The sequence below is a fragment of the Rutilus rutilus genome (assembly GCF_951802725.1).
Source record: "Rutilus rutilus genome assembly, chromosome: 8".
NCBI lineage: Eukaryota > Metazoa > Chordata > Actinopteri > Cypriniformes > Leuciscidae > Rutilus > Rutilus rutilus.
In genome coordinates this window covers 7,463,950-7,484,268 of record NC_140222.1, presented here as the reverse complement: position 1 = coordinate 7,484,268, position 20,319 = coordinate 7,463,950, and the positions used below count along the sequence as shown (strand labels likewise).

Genomic DNA, 20,319 nt, shown 5'->3' with positions numbered 1-20,319 from the left:
GCATACATAATGATATAATTTGCATACATCTGACCAGGTAGAGCACATTCCGGTACTTTTTTTAGCTGGTGTTTTTAGAACGATTAGACACATGGGCAACACAAGCACTTGCCAGATTGTTTTTATGTAATAGGCCCATGATGAGGCTGTAACCTACCAAAAATTTGTGAAATAATGAGAAGTGCTGGCGCTGCTGTAACATTAAACATCATTGGCATGGCATTCAACACAACTAGGCTATTTATAAATTGTATAATATGTGGCCCCGACTTGCCTCAACATAGTACATGTGTCTAAAACTTTTGCCCATATGCTCTAGTTGCCCGTTTCAGCCTAGTGTGACATCACTAACTCACAGATAAGCACTTGAAACAGAGCGCTGTTAGACTGTGTATTTTGATGGTTATCACCAAAACAACGTGTGAAACCAACACATTCAGAAGTCGGCAAAAAAGTCGCTAGTCGATAAATGTGAATTTTAGACGCCAAAGATTATAAAAATCGTGGGGAAAAAACTAATTCGCCAAATTGCCAGCACTACTTTAAAGTAGTTTTGTATGCTACATGTAATAGTTGATTGGATTACATTTGTGCCTGTTAGCCTAAGTAAGGTGACTTATTTTGGGACTTTTATTTTCTTCACCCATGCAGACTTAGAAACACTGAAGTCCCAAGGACTTCATAGTGAAGATGTCCTTGGGACAATTGGGCCTTTCCAAATCTTTCTGGGTAGTTTGGAGGCCCTTTTAGGCCCATTTGAACTTCCAGATGAGGTAATTTTCTATTTCTTTAAAAAAATTATCCTCTTCCCCTTCACCTTGACTCTATTGTGATTTATTGCAGTTTATATATATATATGTATATTATATAATTTTATATAATTTTTTTATGTATTACTTCCCCAGGTAATGGATGCCTTATTTTACGTCATGAGCAGGGTAACTCATACCTTTTTACAAAACTCACTCACTCACTCACTCACTCACTCACTCACTCACTCACTCACTCACTCACTCACTCACTCACTCACATACATACATACAATTCAAATATAGATTTAACATGATTTAATGACTTAAACCATTTCTCTCCCTCGCTTAGAGCCAGCCTGGGACAGAGGCAATTAATAGTCAGGCTATGCGCCTGATTTTGGAGGGCAGCTCTAGGGCTAGGAGTACTTATTTCTTAAAAGTAAGAGTTATGTAAATGTTTAAAGTTATTGTTCAGTGGCAGTGCTGCTGAACACATTAGGTGTCAAGTTTATTTATGTTTGTTCATGAATGTTTTCTTCTTTTCCTGTCAGAAAAACATTCTTAAAGGAGCCAGTGCCATCTTCGGGCCCTACTTGCTGGGAGAGTGCCACTGGACCCTCTTTGTAGGTTGCTGTTAGGTTATGCAGAGACTATTATTCGCTAAATAGCATCACACTAGTCATTATTGTTGCTGTTGTGTCATTCTCATTTGTGTTGTATGAGCTGTTAGTGCTTCACGTTTTAAAATAATTTCAATCATTTTCAACACAGATTGGTTGAAATTCTCCTTCAAACCTTTCTCATATGTTTTCCCATCTTTTGTATAGCATTGCAACTTGAAAGAGGGAACTATCACCTACATCGACTCCTTGGGGGAGCAACCACAGCATTGCTTCCAAATAATGGAAAATTGGAGGTACAAGGTTTTTGTATTGCTCTATAAAATGAGATAATGAAAATTCAGCAGAGATCTCCTTCACAATTATTTTCTCTAATCTTTCAGCTTATTTGCTGCTAGCAGAGGCTGCCAAGGGCCCTGGAAGATGATGAAGAGGGACCATGACTTACAAAACGACGCTTTGTCATGTGGGGTGTTCTCACTAATGGTACAGTTTGGTCGTTTTCTGCATAATGTTTCTGTTTTCTTTTGAAAATATAAATATTTTTAGTTTTCACTTTAGAGCAATTTTGAATGAAAGTTTCAGATCAAATATTAATGGATTTTTGACATGGACACAGTACTACCTTCAGCACACGATACAGGAATCATGATCATATAATTATTAAATGAGCCCCATAATCTTCTCTTGTAATATAGTCAAAAAATTTTTTACCACAATTTGTTGTTCACATTTATTATAAGTTACATTATTTCATTAAAATAGACTTTCTGTTGCTCTTTTAGTTTGCAGAAATGATCCTCCAGGGACAACAAGGGCACCTCCAATGCCTCCCTATCGCTCAAGAGCGGGAGAGACTTGGGACTTTGTTGTTCAACTCCCTTGGTAAGTAGTAGACATATGTACGGTATGGGTGCTCCTTATTGAGCTCTGCTGGCTACCTGTAGCTGCCTGCATTAAGTTTAACTTACTGATGATTTGGAGTGGTAGCTTTAACTTGTAAATTCGGAGGATGTCATACTTCGGAGTACATTGTTACTACATCATTTCAAGCATAAAATATGACATTAAGTTTATGTTCAAAATCAGATGCTATTTATTTACGATCTTTCTTAGAAGGATGAGGTGAATACACTGTCTTGGTTCTACGCACATTGAAATAAGCATGCAGAATGAATCATTATTTTCATGATTATTATTTGGTTTTTGAAACATTATAATAACATTAAAATGACATTAAGAAACATGTTCATTTCTTTTAGATACGAAGACTCTAAGAAGAAAAAAGGCAAGGGTTAATGATCAAAATATACATACTGTTTCTCAACACATTGTATACTTAATGTTTTTTTCTCTTTTCTAGGGAAAAATCGCCAAGTCTAAAAATACAGGTAAGAACAGCCACAGACTGGGATTCATTTTAGGTGTATTGAGATTCTAGGCAATTCTGTTTGCTAAGTAGGGCTGATGTATGTAGACAAGCTACAACCAAACCTAGTATAATTGTTAATGTTAAGTAAATTTGTACCAATGTTGTTCCAAGACTGGTTCTGCTCTTGATTAGCTTAGGTACACACACACACACACACACACACAGACACAGTCTTAAATACAGTAGATGGTGATCAGCATTCGAGTCACTCACTCACAACATACATGTAGGGATCTTTTCAGTAAGCAATTGTGTCTTTGATGTATTAACTTTGCTGTTAGGAAAGTACAGAGATCTTTCTTTTGAAACAGTTTGTTCCCTGAATGCTGTTCTCTGATTGGTCTTATATATAGTAGATGGTGGCCTTGCACAGGAATCTGAGTCCACGGAGGGTGAACAAGGTAGGAAGATACTGTATTTATGGTCAGCATTCGAGTCACTCACTCACAACATACATTTAGGGATCTTTTCAGTAAGCAATTGTGTCTTTGATGTATTAACTTTGCTGTTAGGAAAGTACAGAGATCTTTCTTTTGAAACAGTTTGTTCCCTGAATGCTGTTCTCTGATTGGTCTTATATATAGTAGATGGTGGCCTTGCACAGGAATCTGAGTCCACGGAGGGTGAACAAGGTAGGAAGATACTTTATTTATGGTCAGCATTCGAGTCACTCACTCACAACATACATGTAGGGATCTTTTCAGTAAGCAATTGACCTTTCGCCGAGTCCCGCCCCCCTTAGTTACTGTTGCTACGTCCGACAAACAAATGGTCAAACACAACCAGCGCGACAGATTGCCATGACGGGAAGAGGTATACCCGTGCGTGTCAGTGACCATTTTTGGAGCAATACCTCCGCGATATCCTCCAGATCGAGGCAAAAGGGGTTACAGTATGCAGTGGAGGGATATATTCAAAATATAAAAATACGCAATGAAGGAGACACGACTACTATCTACGTCTCTATCGAGGCTAATGCTTAACTTACCGGTGTTCATACACATCATTTGTGATATGACAAAGAACAAGAAAACAAGTGTTTAAAAGCATTGAAAGACACTGTTGAAACTGTTGTGTTTTTGTGTGAAAGAAAAAACTGTCAGCAATAATTTCTTATGTGTGTTTTTTCGCATAACACACTATGACAAAAATTTTAAATGCTGCAAAACACATGGGAGTTATATTCTCGATGCTGTAGTTTATCTGATCAGTCACAGTATATCATTAATCAAGCTTAATTTGACTTTTCAACTACAATTAGGCAGGGTGAACTGAAAGCTTTTACAATCTTTTAGCTATAACTTATATCATTGACAAAAGTACGTGGTGCATTTTCTTCCAAAAATGATTTTCTTTCTCAAATTCATGCTTCAAGTTGACAACGCACAATAAACGAAATCACACATTGGGCCCTATTTTAACGATCTGAAACGCAAGTGTCAAAGCGCAAGTAACTTTGTGGGCGGGTCTTGGCGCTGTTGCTATTTTCCCGGCGGGATAAATGACTCTTGCCCCTGGCGCAAATCTAAAAGGGGTTGGTCTGAAGTAGCTTCATTATTCATAGGTGTGGTTTGGGCGTAACGTGAAATAAACCAATCAGAGCATCATCTCACATTCCCTTTAAGAGCAGGCGCGCTTGTTCTAAAGCGGATTCCTATTATAACGGCGGATTTGCCAGGCGCACGCCAGGAGCGGTTCAAGGCCGAGGAGACCGACGTTCCCGTCAGGGACGTTGGGGATGGAGAAACACACCCAAATTAACATCGGTTAAACAGGCGTATGATAATTTGGGTAAATGTATAAGCTAGATGTATGCTTTTATAATAAACTATATCTATCTATCTATCTATCTATCTATCGTAATAATGTATGATTTGCAAAAATGATAACTGCTGCGTCTGTGTGTAGATGAGAGAATCAAAGTGTATGTGCGTTGTGCACATGCTACATTGATTTAGGCCAAGCATGCGCCCTTAAAATAGCATATGAATAACATGTGCAACGCGCCACTGACTTTAAACTGTTTTTTTTTGGTCAGTGGCGGAATTGTTTTCTAAACCTGTAAAATAGCATGAGGGAACGTTTGCGCCGGAACACGCCTCCTCTTTGCGCTGAACCGCCCCGGGGAGCGCAAGTGTATTTCTTAGTTAACCGACCTGCTTCTGTGGAGGGAAAAGTCCGCTTTGCGCGGGTGCAAAATAGGAATGATACATGCGTCCGTGTACAAAGTCAATTGCGCTGGGTGCAAGATAGGGCACAATAACTGTTTAACCAGACATAGCCTTAATTTGCATCTAAATAACTTTCATTGCTTGTCTTTCATAATGCACTTACTATAATATTTATTAGGGGGACAACAGATCATAAAACTCGCGGTTCAGACAATAATATGTTTTTTGAGTAACAGATAGGATAGTTTTTCAGATCAGAAAAACAAAACAAAAAAACTTTAAGTAGCCATCGACACCACAGCCAGCAGACGTATTTATGCTTCGTAATGTTCGACACATTTAACTGGGAGTGGGGCCGTCCACACTGTTTTATCCATTGTAGGCATCGCTCACGTTGTGTTTTCGGCTTTGGGAATGGAAAGAACACAACTCCTCCAGACAATCTCTCGGGGTATCTAGTGTCCGATTTACAAACGCCGTGGGCGCACGCTTCAACACCATCTTGCTAATGTTTGTCGGACCTGCTCACATAGTAACGGTTGCTATGATGTGTGATTGGACAATGGCCGTTTAGGGGGAGGGGCCGGCGAAAGGTCAATTGTGTCTTTGATGTATTAACTGATCCACATAGCACTGCTTTTTAGGTAAGAAATATACAAACACACACAGCCCACCTGAAGATCTTTCATGTAGGCATTTGTTTTCTTTTATGTTTGGACAGATCAACCTGTTGGAGAGCACCCATGTGCAGGTAAAAAAAAATAGAGAGAACACACACACACATACGCACCTTTCCTCTGCCACCAACAGCACATTGCTGTTAGGAAAGTACAGAGATCTTTCTTTTGAAACAGTTTGTTCCCTGAATGCTGTTCTCTGATTGGTCTTATATATAGTAGATGGTGGCCTTGCACAGGAATCTGAGTCCACGGAGGGTGAACAAGGTAGGAAGATACTGTATTTATGGTCAGCATTCGAGTCACTCACTCACAACATACATTTAGGGATCTTTTCAGTAAGCAATTGTGTCTTTGATGTATTAACTTTGCTGTTAGGAAAGTACAGAGATCTTTCTTTTGAAACAGTTTGTTCCCTGAATGCTGTTCTCTGATTGGTCTTAAAGGAGAACTCCGGTCAATTTTAACATTGAGCTAATTTTTTTGTAAATTTGGAGTGCTGTCAGTACAGAGAACAACGACACAAATCGGTGTTGCCTACAACGTGTTATCCTCTTTTTAAAATTTGCACCCTGTTGACTTCAATGGGGCAAGTTTTAAACCTGCTTTTATCCTCTTAACATCCTTGATGTGTCATTACAAGTGCACAGCCAATGTGAGTGATTCCTTCAGAGTGAACACGGATTGAATCTGACTGCAGTAGATGTGAAAGATATGAATAAAAGTGAAGTTAATTCAGCCAGCGCTCATACCTATATTTACATCCTGTTTTCGGTCAAAGGCCATACTAGTCGATTGTCGAGTTCACGCGCATAGGTTAAGTTACCTATGATCACGCGCGTGAACTCAACAATCGATTACTATGGCCTTCGACCGAAAACAGGATGTAAATATAAGTATTTGCGCTGGCTTAAATAACATAATTTTTATCCAAAAATATTTTTATTACAAAAAAATTAGCTCAATGTTAAAATTCACCGGATTTCTCCTTTAAATATAGTAGATGGTGGCCTTGCACAGGAATCTGAGTCCACAGAGGGTGAACAAGGTAGGAAGATACTGTATTTATGGTCAGCATAGTTTTGGCCATGAAATGAGTTGACAATAAAATAAAAACAATATTTTTTCACTTCTACAGTATTATTCGAAGTGGAGAGTGTTCTCCGGTTACCTGACGGGACCAAGGCCAAAAGGTAACTTTGTATGTCATTACCATCAATATTTCATACATTTACATAATTCTTCTCTAAGCAATTAATAGTTCCAAACAATAACTGTGCACAGGTCTACACATTGCACGATTACCACCTTATAGTGCGGAAAATACAGTATATTAGACTGGGTATAACCCTCGGTGTTGCACGCTATTATATTTAAATTTAAATTTGCTCTGCAGTTATGTCTGGCCCTGAGAAATTACCTTCTTGGGAGGTACTAACGAACGTAGACAATCGAAAAATGTTTCTGTGTACAAGGGAGGAACGCATTTGGCTCGGTATGTTTTCAAAGTCCGGAACTGTGATTGCGCGGGGTCACACTTACTGTATGAAATGAAGTAGGTGGGGCTGGTAACTAGGCTATCAGAAGTACACAGAAGGAATTTTTAAGCAGAAATCTGTTTCTCTACAGACAATTACTAATTTCCCAAATTTAGGTAAACTCTTGCTGTAAGGACAGGTGCATATCATATTCCTAAGCCTTTACAAAAGCTCATAACAGCCTCTTACATGGCTCATCATGCTAACATGGCACAAAATTCCTACTTGCAGCACCTTTGCTGTGGAATAAATCTTTAAAAGTCCCCAGCTTCCACCTAGATTTAAAACCCTTTTTAAGGTGTCATGTATGTGTTCTCCTGTACCTAAAGTGTTACCTACCAACATTTCTACAAGGTAGAAGATTGTTTTAACTCTATATGCCTGCTTAAAATCTCCACTGATATTGCAGATATAAAGTGACTAGGGAGGAACTGGTTAGAAGGTGTGGGCCACCAGAGGGCTATTCGCCCAATGCTCTGGTGGCCTACTTAAGGAAAGGCAAGAGCCAAAAAGAGGCGGTCATGGCCAAGTTGCACGACTCACAGGTGGAGCCAGGACCACGAATCAGGCTGTCAACAAGTGTCAGCAAGTTGTGTGAAGGTAACTGAGGTCTAGAGGTTAAGAACATGATGTGCAAGAGTTTAAGGGCAGTGGACCACCCATCACTTCACACAGCTGGTATAAGAATCTTTTCTTAATAGTCTGGCTAGGCGGAAATCTTTGTTACCATTAAGATTTTGGTAATTTTGCACTATTTTGGCAGGATGTGAAGGCATTGAAATTGGTTCTTGTTACGCACAATACAAACACATTGCCAGAAATAACTATTCTGCATGACATTGGGCAGTGATTTAAAAAATTTTTTACCTTGAGTACCACCTCAGAAAATATTAGGCTTTTCCAATACCACCATCTTACACTTTACAGCAGTATGGCATGCAATCGGGGTGAAATTGCAACCTCACTGTGATGTCAAATCATAAGAATGAATAAGACAAATAGCAAAAATATTTTTTAATTTTCAAATCTTGTTTTACAAGTTTTATTATTTATTGTGATTATTGCATCATTGACCTATTCACTTAGAAATTGCCACCAACACGGATGCACATAGATTATTAACTCTGATCTATATGTTTTTGGTTGCAGAAAACAGTGAGATAGGAGGTTGGGTAAACATCTTTTGTTTATAGACGCTATCTCGTTATCGTGTCTTATGTCTCTGTAAGATGTTAGCCCACTTAAATGAAGATTCTGGGATAAGTAGGCTCAGAAAGAATCTACCTTTGTATTACTGAGAGGTCTTGAATTAACAGGACTTACCTCTTCCCCAAGTAACATTATAGGCTGTAATTATGAAATTTTCATAGATCTTATCAACTAGGCGGACTCATCAAATGGCATCATCAAGGCACTTTCACTTGTTGATCAGAACTTTTTTTGGAATGACTGAATCTCGTTTCTGTCCTTAACAGTATACTCCATTCTTAGTTTGACAAAAATATAATTTTTTTGTACTCTCTTGCACTGTGTATTTGTAGAAGAATGTCTGGCCCTTGCAGAGGATGTAAATTACATGGGTTTTAAATACCTACCAATTCAAAAAATTGGCCAGGCTTGCCTGGAGGAGGACCAACATCTTGAGGCCATCGTCAAGGCCCAACACTGCAGGTTCATTGATCTGTTGTTACCAATGCCAGTATGCAAGATTAAAAAGGCTTAGATCTACATATGCATTATTGTATTACATCACCTCTACCACTGTTCTTTATGTCAATAACATCTGTTTTTAACACTTTTGCAGGCAGACACTAACAAGGATAAAGACCGCGATGGAGGCCAACTGGTCCTATTACAACCTCGCTACGCATGGCCTTGGACCAGAAATGTTGAAGGGTGCGTTTTCTTTAATTGATGCGTGCCTGGTCGAGGCAGAGAACCTCCACTGTCTCCAGAAGTAAATAAAGCATGTCAATTTTAAAGTGGTATCTGCATTTATGGGTAGCCTTGACAAAGGAATAGTCTTTATGGTTTACTAAGTAAAATACTTTGCACAATATAGATGTGATTTAACCCTTGTGTTGACTTCGGGTGAAATTGACCCGGTTTCAATTTTTGTTTTATATCAGAAAATATGGGACGTAGAAATAAGCACTGAAAATATGTAAAAGAAATCATTTAAAATGTTGGAAAAAGCAAAACCAAACTGTGAAAAAAATGGCTTAAACCGTTGAAGAAAGTGTTTTTTTTTTTTTTGTGACAACACAAGGTTGAAAACATAATTTGCCAAATACATGTTAAGTTAAACCATAAGAATGTATGTAAAGTCTTGGTTTTGGACTGAGAATGTATCAAAGCATCAAAGTTATAAAGCAATTTTCTTTATTTGTAATTGTGAGTACATTTTTCTTGGGGATCAATACTTTTACTGAATTACGGGACCTGTGTACTTCACCACTCTGCTGGTGTAATTTACATTTCATATTGGTAAAACACTACTATTGCTTCTGCCATTAATGTAAGAAGTCTATATATTTCCCAAAACTTCATAAAACTTTGATTTAATTATCAGTATTTTATTTACCTTAACTACCAAGAAAATTCATCAACCAATCAAGACGGGCGCTTTCACATGCAAACAATGGCACCTCCAGAATAACAGAATTAAGTTCTTCTTGCTCTTCTTTTGCTTTTAAAGTTCTCAACTACTGCTCTCTGCAGTCTAGCTTTTTTAATTTTTTTACGGTAACCATGTAAAGGGGTAATTTTCTTTTTTCTGGACACAGCAGTGAATTTTCCAAAAGCCAGCTTGTGTGCTCTTTGGATGGTATTGTACAGTTCAGGGGTATGTTCAAATGCTTCGGACTTGCTCCACTCTAGTAGGTCTGATAACATGGACTGTATGGGAGGATTCCCATGGGAGGCTTCAGACACTTGTGCATTTTCTTTGGGGTCTGTGAGAATGTCTTGAGGCTTGAGGACATGTGTGACATGTATGCAAACACATCTTTCTCCAAAACTATTAGCAATGCATGTGCACAAAGTCGGAGTTTTCCTATTCACAATACTCATAGTCCCATCACTATTGAAGATGGTTATTTCATCTTCAGTCTGCTGATAGAGACGGAGGCTGATGATTTCTAGCGCTTTATTATTACGCATTTTTTCAATGTCAATACCTCTCCTGCCTACCTCCATCTTCACCAAGAGAATATGTTTGCATATGTTTCCCATCCGGAAATTGGTGCATTCACACGTGAAGTGTAACAAGTTAACTTTGTAGGCTGTGTTTGTTGACTGTGACGGCACAAAGCACTGCCCCGCTTCTATGTCCAAATCTTTGCCCACACCATTTTTAAATAGCAGCGCAGCAGCCTGGTGAGCAGCAGAGCTGGATAATGTCAGTCGTCCTGCTTCGCTGAGGCCATCCATGTAGCTGCAGTAATGAAAAACAAGACACAAATTTGGAATTACAGTAAAATAGTAGCCTTTGCCTCAGATAGGACAGAAACTTTTTAATGGCACACATTTTGCATATTCTGATTGGATGGCCAATAACTTATGCAATACCATAAACTCATAACCATTCTGTATATTGGCCCTTATTGTTGGATAGATTTTAGCTAAATGCAAGTTTCATTGTGTAGTCATGTAGCCATGGTGATTGTTTTTTAGTGCAACAGCTCCATAAAAAATGAATTCACTGTTAAGACTGTGAGAGGGTGGCAAGCTTCATGAAAGTAGCTGCGTCTCATTTTATTTTATTCTATAACAGGCTGAAATAGCCATTTGGCAAAATCCACATTCCCTGTTAGAGAGATTACTAACCTGTAATACTTTTCTACATCTCCACATAGCAAAAGCAGAAGTTGGTCGACTCTTCGGTTTGCCTGGCCTCGCAGAAACTGGTATTTCAACGTAAGGAAAAATCTTTAAGACAGAAAGGGATGAAAAACGTGAAAAGCTTGACAATTACAAATCTGACACCCACCATACCATTGGCTTCCTATCAAATTGGGAGAAAATAATTGAATAGCAATACAAAATAAACTATCAGTGTAAAACACTGATTCCTACATATTTTTTCTGACTTCAGTGAAACCTCGCTCATTCAACCTAAAGAGCTGCATTAACTGCTGATTTGGGGAATATGGGTTTTTCAGTTCATGGTAAACTTTGCCTCCCAATAGTCAGACCACGAGGTGAGCCGGCCTTGTGGTAAGACGTAACGTTCAGTGCATAGTAAGTCAGTGTTCAATATGTGGTATTAGATAGGCCCATGCCATTTTGAGAAAAGCTAGTAGAGACTGGCACTATATTTGCATGCATAATTTTAGGAACATGATGTTAGCAACACCTTGATGTTTTAAGCAAATACTCTGATCCCAATATGAAAATAAATTATTTGAAATATTATTGGCAAATGTAAGTAAAATACCTTTCAGCCTTGTTGTTTGTCTCACTGCTACAGTGATAGAACGTTCTGCCAAAGTTTACCCACAGCTCCGCATAAGTAAACCAATTTGTCTTCAGATAAGTTGTTACATGGGGACTATCCAAAAAGGTGTCGATCTCACTGCATTTCTTGGCAGATACATTGAGAAACTCTTCCTCCTTAGGGGAAAAACATATTTAATCTGAGATGCTTATATACAAACATTAAAAAGAAAAAGTATAAATAATTGTAAACTCACTATTATGTACACTACAGCAGTGGATCCCAAACCTGTCCTGGAGGACCACCAACACTGCACGTTTTCTTTTTCTCCCTAGTCAAATACACCTGATTCAACTCATCAGCTCATTATCACATGGGTTAATGAGCTGATGAGTTGAATCAGGTGTGTTTGACTAGGGAGAAAAAGAAAACGTGCAGTGTTGGTGGTCCTCCAGGACAGGTTTGGGAACCACTGCACTACAGAATGCATAATTTGTTCAGGACCACTTAGTTGCACTGGGGTTATGAATGTAAGAAAATATAGTAAATATAGTACCGTCAGACAAGCTTTCATTGATGCCATGGCATGAATTACCACATTTCTTTGTTCAGGTGTCAGGTGACCTCCATCTGTCTTCACAAGCCACCGGTTAACAGCCTATAACAGCATAAATTGCTTCAGATGCACATTAGGGTATGTTATTTCACCCTGTCACGTGGCAGTTAGTTTCTATTGCTTGGCCAAAAGGGAGTTTATGTTATTGTACTGCAATGTAACTCAGTATATCCCAAATTTTCATGTTTCATGTAAGTAGAATTCAGGATTTGAAATAAGCATATACTGCAAACTGTAAGTATTTATGTCACAACCACCAGCAATTACGTTGCAGACCACTAGTTGATTGCCCTTAATATACAGTACAGTTAAAGATTACACTTGTTTACACACCCACCACATTTTTAAAGAACACTGTTGAAAACAGCACACTTTGCCAAAGATCTCTAGAATAGTACTTTGTACCTGCTCAGTTGACCTTTCCTGTTAGTTTGTCAATGTCAACTGCACAACATTGTAGATTTAAATGTCACAAATAGTGATATTGTATATTCATCGACTTACCTGAAGCACATGGAACCAACAAAGGAGAAGCTTTGCATTTGGGAAAACGCTTTTAATAGCATTAAGCACTCTCAAGTCACGGTCCATCATCACTGACCTGTAACATTGAAAAAGAAAGAAAAGAGAAGAGAGGAAAAAGTTGCACCACACCCAAAAGCATACATTAGACAGAGTGTATTGTATACAGTGTAAACATTGTATCAAGAAAATTTAGAATAGAGTTAAGAACCTAGTGAGATCCAAAATTCAAAAGCTGTAGCTCAGTGCAGTAGTATTTCCAGATTCAAAGTCAAACATGCATATTTCCTGTTGTTCCAATTACAAAGAAAAGAATAAATACAGTATAACATAAATTATGCTAACATTTGACTGACCTTGGATAGAAGCTTGGGTTACTCAATTGAAGCTTCTGTAGGCAGAGGCTTACTGTTGCAGTAGTTTCCTTGCTCAGGATAAAATAGGCAAATGGCACACCTCTTCCAGTTTTGTTTATCAATAACAGTGCATAAAATGCATACCCGTAGGCTGTTATGCCTTTGTATGAAGCATCCATGAAAACCATTGGATGGGGGTTCTCTTCCAAAAGTTGTTTTTGAAATGGTGTTTGTACAACTAAAATGAATGGTTGTTCATTGTGAAGTGGCTGATAAAAACAGATGTTGTCTCTGAGTTCCATGGAAACCAAATGGTCCACACTGACAGAATCACTGTCACCCACACCTCTGAGGTTTTTCTTTAAAAGCCGAATGTCATTAGGGGTCAAGTAAAACCGGCGGTCTTTTTTGTCCACATGCCCATTTTGTTGAGCCCAATCATAGCTTTTTATTAAGATCTCAGAAGTAGAACAACCCTGTTGAAGCCATATTTTAATGAGGGAATGCAGGTCTGGGTGGATGCGGTTTTTCTCTTTAGAATTAGCCTCGTCATGGCCAGTGTGCTGTAGCATCTTTTGGATTATGGCACCTGATATTCCGGCATCCGTGATGACTTTGAAAGAGATGTATGCCTTGCAAGAATTGGCCCGAGTTTGTGTGGCTTCTCCATTACTTTTGCCTGCAGCGTGATTCCCACGGTCACAGCCATAGTAATAATAGTCCTGCCGGCGGCAGACTGGGGGTCTGAAGTAGCAATGCTCCTTCTCCTGCACTTCTTTGATGTAACCCTCCATGAACTCCTTGGCATCCCCCCTAATAATAACAACATCTTGGTGGACCCTGGAGTCATGTGGCTTCTTCAACCGTTTTTTAACACCATTCACCCAATGTGTCGCCATATTCTGAAATTATAAAAGACACTAAACTTGAACATATAGATTTTTGGAGAAACACAGGCTAAGCATAAAACTGATCGGTCGTGATAAATATTTTGAAGAAGAAGAAGAAGAAGAAGAAGAAGAAGAAGAAGAAGAAGAAGAAGAAGAAGAAGAAGAAGAAGAAGAAGAAGAAGAAGAAGAAGAAGAAGAAGAAGAAGAAGAAGAAGAAGAAGAAGAAGAAGAAGAAGAAGAAGAAGAAGAAGAAGAAGAAGAAGAAGAAGAAGAAGAAGAAGAAGAAGAAGAAGAAGAAGAAGAAGAAGAAGAAGAAGAAGAAGAAGAAGAAGAAGAAGAAGAAGAAGAAGAAGAAGAAGAAGAAGAAGAAGAAGAAGAAGAAGAAGAAGAAGAAGAAGAAGAAGAAGAAGAATTATTATTATTCCAGGCAGCGCTGCATATTATACAAACTACTAATATACTAAATAATACATAAAAAAATATGCCTTCTGCCCTGAGACCAGAGAAGACAGCTGACTCCCTTTTGTCCAACTATATTGCCCTGAGAAGAGAAAAATATGACTTCTGCCCTGAGACCAGGAGAGATTCACCGTCCTGCCCTCAGACCACTTCTGCCCTGAGACCAGAGAAGACAGCTGACTCCCTTTTGTCCAACTATATTGCCCTGAGAAGAGAAAAATATGACTTCTGCCCTGAGACCAGGAGAGATTCACCTGCCCTCAGACCACTTCTGCCCTGAGACCAGAGAAGACAGCTGACTCCCTTTTGTCCAACTATATTGCCCTGAGAAGAGAAAAATATTACTTCTGCCCTGAGACCAGGAGAGATTCACCGTCCTGCCCTCAGACCACTTCTGCCCTGAGACCAGAGAAGACAGCTGACTCCCTTTTGTCCAACTATATTGCCCTGAGAAGAGAAAAATATGACTTCTGCCCTGAGACCAGGAGGGATTCACCGTCCTGCCCTCAGACCACTTCTGCCCTGAGACCAGAAAAGACAGTTGACTCCCTTTTGTCCAACTATATTGCCCTGAGAAGAGAAAAATATGACTTCTGCCCTGAGACCAGGAGGGATTCACCGTCCTGCCCTCAGACCACTTCTGCCCTGAGACCAGAAAAGACAGTTGACTCCCTTTTGTCCAACTATATTGCCCTGAGAAGAGAAAAATATGACTTCTGCCCTGAGACCAGGAGGGATTCACCGTCCTGCCCTCAGACCACTTCTGCCCTGAGACCAGAGAAGACAGCTGACTCCCTTTTGTCCAACTATATTGCCCTGAGAAGAGAAAAATATGACTTCTGCCCTGAGACCAGGAGGGATTCACCGTCCTGCCCTCAGACCACTTCTGCCCTGAGACCAGAAAAGACAGTTGACTCCCTTTTGTCCAACTATATTGCCCTGAGAAGAGAAAAATATGACTTCTGCCCTGAGACCAGGAGGGATTCACCGTCCTGCCCTCAGACCACTTCTGCCCTGAGACCAGAGAAGACAGCTGACTCCCTTTTGTCCAACTATATTGCCCTGAGAAGAGAAAAATATGACTTCTGCCCTGAGACCAGGAGGGATTCACCGTCCTGCCCTCAGACCACTTCTGCCCTGAGACCAGAGAAGACAGCTGACTCCCTTTTGTCCAACTATATTGCCCTGAGAAGAGAAAAATATGACTTCTGCCCTGAGACCAGGAGAGATTCACCGTCCTGCCCTCAGACCACTTCTGCCCTCAGACCAGAGAAGACAGTTGACTCCCTTTTGTCCAACTATATTGCCCTGAGAAGAGAAAAATATGACTTCTGCCCTGAGACCAGGAGGGATTCACCGTCCTGCCCTCAGACCACTTCTGCCCTGAGACCAGAGAAGACAGCTGACTCCCTTTTGTCCAACTATATTGCCCTGAGAAGAGAAAAATATGACTTCTGCCCTGAGACCAGGAGGGATTCACCGTCCTGCCCTCAGACCACTTCTGCCCTGAGACCAGAAAAGACAGTTGACTCCCTTTTGTCCAACTATATTGCCCTGAGAAGAGAAAAATATGACTTCTGCCCTGAGACCAGGAGGGATTCACCGTCCTGCCCTCAGACCACTTCTGCCCTGAGACCAGAGAAGACAGCTGACTCCCTTTTGTCCAACTATATTGCCCTGAGAAGAGAAAAATATGACTTCTGCCCTGAGACCAGGAGAGATTCACCGTCCTGCCCTCAGACCACTTCTGCCCTGAGACCAGAAAAGACAGTTGACTCCCTTTTGTCCAACTATATTGCCCTGAGAAGAGAAAAATATGACTTCTGCCCTGAGACCAGGAGGGATTCACCGTCCTGCCCTCAGACCACTTCTGCCCTGAGACCAGAGAAGACAGCTGACTCCCTTTTGTCCAACTATATTGCCCTGAGAAGAGAAAAATATGACTTCTGCCCTGAGACCAGGAGGGATTCACCGTCCTGCCCTCAGACCACTTCTGCCCTGAGACCAGAGAAGACAGCTGACTCCCTTTTGTCCAACTATATTGCCCTGAGAAGAGAAAAATATGACTTCTGCCCTGAGACCAGGAGAGATTCACCGTCCTGCCCTCAGACCACTTCTGCCCTGAGACCAGAAAAGACAGTTGACTCCCTTTTGTCCAACTATATTGCCCTGAGAAGAGAAAAATATGACTTCTGCCCTGAGACCAGGAGGGATTCACCGTCCTGCCCTCAGACCACTTCTGCCCTGAGACCAGAGAAGACAGCTGACTCCCTTTTGTCCAACTATATTGCCCTGAGAAGAGAAAAATATGACTTCTGCCCTGAGACCAGGAGAGATTCACCGTCCTGCCCTCAGACCACTTCTGCCCTGAGACCAGAGAAGACAGCTGACTCCCTTTTGTCCAACTATATTGCCCTGAGAAGAGAAAAATATGACTTCTGCCCTGAGACCAGGAGGGATTCACCTGCCCTCAGACCACTTCTGCCCTGAGACCAGAGAAGACAGCTGACTCCCTTTTGTCCAACTATATTGCCCTGAGAAGAGAAAAATATGACTTCTGCCCTGAGACCAGGAGAGATTCACCGTCCTGCCCTCAGACCACTTCTGCCCTGAGACCAGAAAAGACAGTTGACTCCCTTTTGTCCAACTATATTGCCCTGAGAAGAGAAAAATATGACTTCTGCCCTGAGACCAGGAGAGATTCACCGTCCTCCCCTCAGACCACTTCTGCCCTGAGACCAGAGAAGACAGCTGACTCCCTTTTGTCCAACTATATTGCCCTGAGAAGAGAAAAATATGACTTCTGCCCTGAGACCAGGAGAGATTCACCGTCCTGCCCTCAGACCACTTCTGCCCTGAGACCAGAGAAGACAGCTGACTCCCTTTTGTCCAACTATATTGCCCTGAGAAGAGAAAAATATGACTTCTGCCCTGAGACCAGGAGAGATTCACCGTCCTGCCCTCAGACCACTTCTGCCCTCAGACCAGAGAAGACAGTTGACTCCCTTTTGTCCAACTATATTGCCCTGAGAAGAGAAAAATATGACTTCTGCCCTGAGACCAGGAGAGATTCACCGTCCTGCCCTCAGACCACTTCTGCCCTGAGACCAGAGAAGACAGCTGACTCCCTTTTGTCCAACTATATTGCCCTGAGAAGAGAAAAATATGACTTCTGCCCTGAGACCAGGAGAGATTCACCGTCCTGCCCTCAGACCACTTCTGCCCTGAGACCAGAGAAGACAGCTGACTCCATTCTGTCCAACTATGTTGCCCTGAGAACAGAAAAATACGACTTCTGTCCTGAGACCAGGAGAGATTCACCTGCCCTCAGACCACTTCTGCCCTGAGACCAGGAGGGATTCACCTGCCCTGGGACAAAATTGTGGAAAAGAATGGTTTTTGCCCTGGGACCAGATGAGACTAAACAGTCATGAGGAAAATCCTACAAAACAACTTCTGCCCTGAGACCAGGATGGATTCACCTGCCCTGGGACAAAATGTGGGAAACCTGGAATGCCAAAGCTGACTTTATTATAAATAAATACATAAATATACGAAGAAATGTAAAAGAGCAAAAATACATACATAAATAAATATACAAAGAAATGTAAAAAAGTACAAATAAATGAGTATTTATACTTTTATTACTTTATGTATAATTGTATTTTTCACACTTTTATTTATTTCTACATTTATTTATTTCCACTTTTATTCATTTCCACATTTATTTATTTGTTTTACCTCAGACATCACATCAGCAATCGAGCTCAGAGTGGCAGTGCTGAAGCTTTGAGGCCACAGTGACACCTTGTATAAATAAATCTTGTGGAAATAAATAAGTTGAAATAAATAAATGTGTGAAAAAATTAAATTTTATATAGGAATAAGGAATATTATATTTTAAGGAAATAAAAGTATAAATACTAATTTATTTGTACTTTTTTTACATTTCTTTGTATATTTATGTATTTTTGCTCTTTTACATTTCTTCGTATATTTATGCATTTATTTATTTATTTAAAATAAAGTCAGCTTTGGCATTCCATAGGAAACAGTCTCTGCCTTAATTGGGACCAGATGATACTAACAGTCATGAAGAAAAGCCAAAATCTAAAAAATATCTGTCTGCCCTGGGACCAGATGATACTACCAGTCATGAAGAAAAGCCAAAATCTAAAAAATATCTGTCTGCCCTGGGACCAGATGATACTAACAGTCATGAAGAAAAGCCAAATTTATAAATTAGACTGACTTCTGCCCTGAGACCAGGAGGGATTCACCTGCCCTGAGACAAAATTGTGGGAAACAATAGTCTCTGCCCTGGGACCAGATGAGACTAAACAGTCATGAAGAAAAGCCAAATTTATAAATTAGACTACAACGCCCTAAATAGTCATTGATTTCTTGAATATGAGTACAGTAAAGCTTATTGCGATGTACTTTCTAGCTCACCTGATTAGCTTGACTAGCTAGCGCTTATGGTTAACATGTAAGTTATGTACACACACTAAAAAGTTGACGTTTTTCTGAATGATCTTGTTCTTCTACATTTTTGTTATAAGAACCGCTGGCAACAGTTACTGCAACATTTTAATGCAAGCTACAACACTAGCTTGCTTCTGAAACAGTAGGCTAGCCTACCCAGCTACAAGCTGCACCATTATACTATGATTTCGAGGGCACAAAGAAAATCACACATAGTGCTAAACTGTTACATACAATGCTCTATTTTCAAGGAAATTTACTTACTTTCAAAATGATAACCAGTTCCAGTTGCAGTTCCTCTTGCAGTTCCTCTTGCCTGCCCACCGCAAAAGGATAATCAGTTCCTAATTGCCTGCCTGCCTGCGCACCGGGAGGAATATTTGCGGGAATTTTCAAAATGGTGGCCCCGCCTCTGCAATTCTCTCCCCTCTTGCGATTGGTTGTCAGATTGAACCAATCACAAACGTTTCTGCCCTCAGGACAACTTTGAGTCAAGAAAATTCCCACCTGCTAGAGGTTATGGGAATGCTACTTTCTAAAAAAAGGAGATTGACCCGACTACTGAAAGGGTTCATGCTGTTGTTTGAAGAAGTTTACTTCACCGCTGAAGGGCTAGAGATTCACAGCTTGAGGTGAACAAGATCTGGAAGGACAAGAAAAGACCAACAAACTCCATTCAGTCATAAACTGTTGTGTCCAAAAAGAGAAATTCTGTGTTCACAATATAAAAGAAATGCCATGCTTGTTAAGAAATTCTATAGTGAGAAAGCAAACGACACTGAACAGCAAAACCAACCAGACAGAACTAGTCGAGTCAGTGACAAAAGATACTGAGCAAATAACTCCTAACATGTGAGTTCAGGGTGAGCCACTAGATGGAGGAGTTGCTCCTCAGACGAGACCACAGAGACAAATCACACTAGAGATTTAAAGACTTTATCCTTGGAGGAAATGGAGCATGGATATGTTGTGTTTATGTATTTCACTGTGATCTCAAAGTATATTATAATGTGTCTCAAATCAGTATTTTCTCGGGTTAAAGGAGTCTCAGGTTTGTTTATTATTGTGTATAGAAGAACAAAAATTTAATTAATGAGATAATAACAATGTAAACATTTACCAATAATGTTTTAAATAATGTTTTAATAATGTTAAAATTGTGTGTGGCACACTGCTGAACTCTTTAAAGTGTACACAAAGTTTGTACTCCTCCAGGGGGCGCTCGACATAATAAATGCAATCAAATATGGAGAGACTCATGAACTACAAAGTGAAAAACTTTATTGTTAAAAGTAAGCAAATACATATGACAGATATACAGCAGAAGTAAAGTGAGATTTGTGTGTCTCTTTATTCATTTTTT

At 40.1% G+C, this 20,319-nt stretch overlaps 2 protein-coding genes and 2 long non-coding RNA genes across 4 annotated transcripts in view; 3 read left to right on the top strand and 1 right to left on the bottom strand.

The window, feature by feature from the left end:
* LOC311295061 overlaps window positions 1–20,319 on the top strand; it is a 262,848-nt gene that overhangs the window by 15,391 nt on the left and 227,138 nt on the right. The gene's annotated exons all lie outside the window — the stretch shown is intronic.
* LOC311295060 lies at window positions 658–2,260 on the top strand. The gene is made up of 7 exons (XR_014628166.1): window positions 658–773; window positions 906–938; window positions 1,104–1,191; window positions 1,304–1,375; window positions 1,580–1,668; window positions 1,756–1,858; window positions 2,158–2,260. It is a non-coding gene; the product is annotated as an uncharacterized lncRNA (long non-coding RNA).
* Window positions 2,385–9,151, top strand: LOC311294753 (transcription factor aptf-4-like; the record flags this gene model as incomplete). The annotated part of the gene is made up of 11 exons (XM_084415783.1): window positions 2,385–2,399; window positions 2,736–2,763; window positions 3,158–3,205; window positions 3,389–3,436; window positions 5,697–5,726; window positions 5,872–5,919; window positions 6,653–6,700; window positions 6,791–6,845; window positions 7,600–7,790; window positions 8,732–8,861; window positions 8,995–9,151. The coding sequence occupies 11 exons, from the start codon at window positions 2,385–2,387 to the stop codon at window positions 9,149–9,151; spliced, it is 798 nt and encodes a 265-aa protein (XP_084271909.1).
* LOC311295005 (uncharacterized protein) lies at window positions 9,558–19,304 on the bottom strand. Its single transcript, XM_084416172.1, has 7 exons — window positions 19,221–19,304; window positions 13,123–14,024; window positions 12,749–12,845; window positions 12,185–12,286; window positions 11,629–11,804; window positions 11,019–11,120; window positions 9,558–10,626 (listed from the first exon to the last, which is right to left on the bottom strand). Exons 2-7 carry the CDS (start codon window positions 14,019–14,021, stop codon window positions 9,855–9,857), a joined length of 2,148 nt encoding a protein of 715 aa, XP_084272298.1. The 5' UTR covers window positions 14,022–14,024; window positions 19,221–19,304; the 3' UTR covers window positions 9,558–9,854.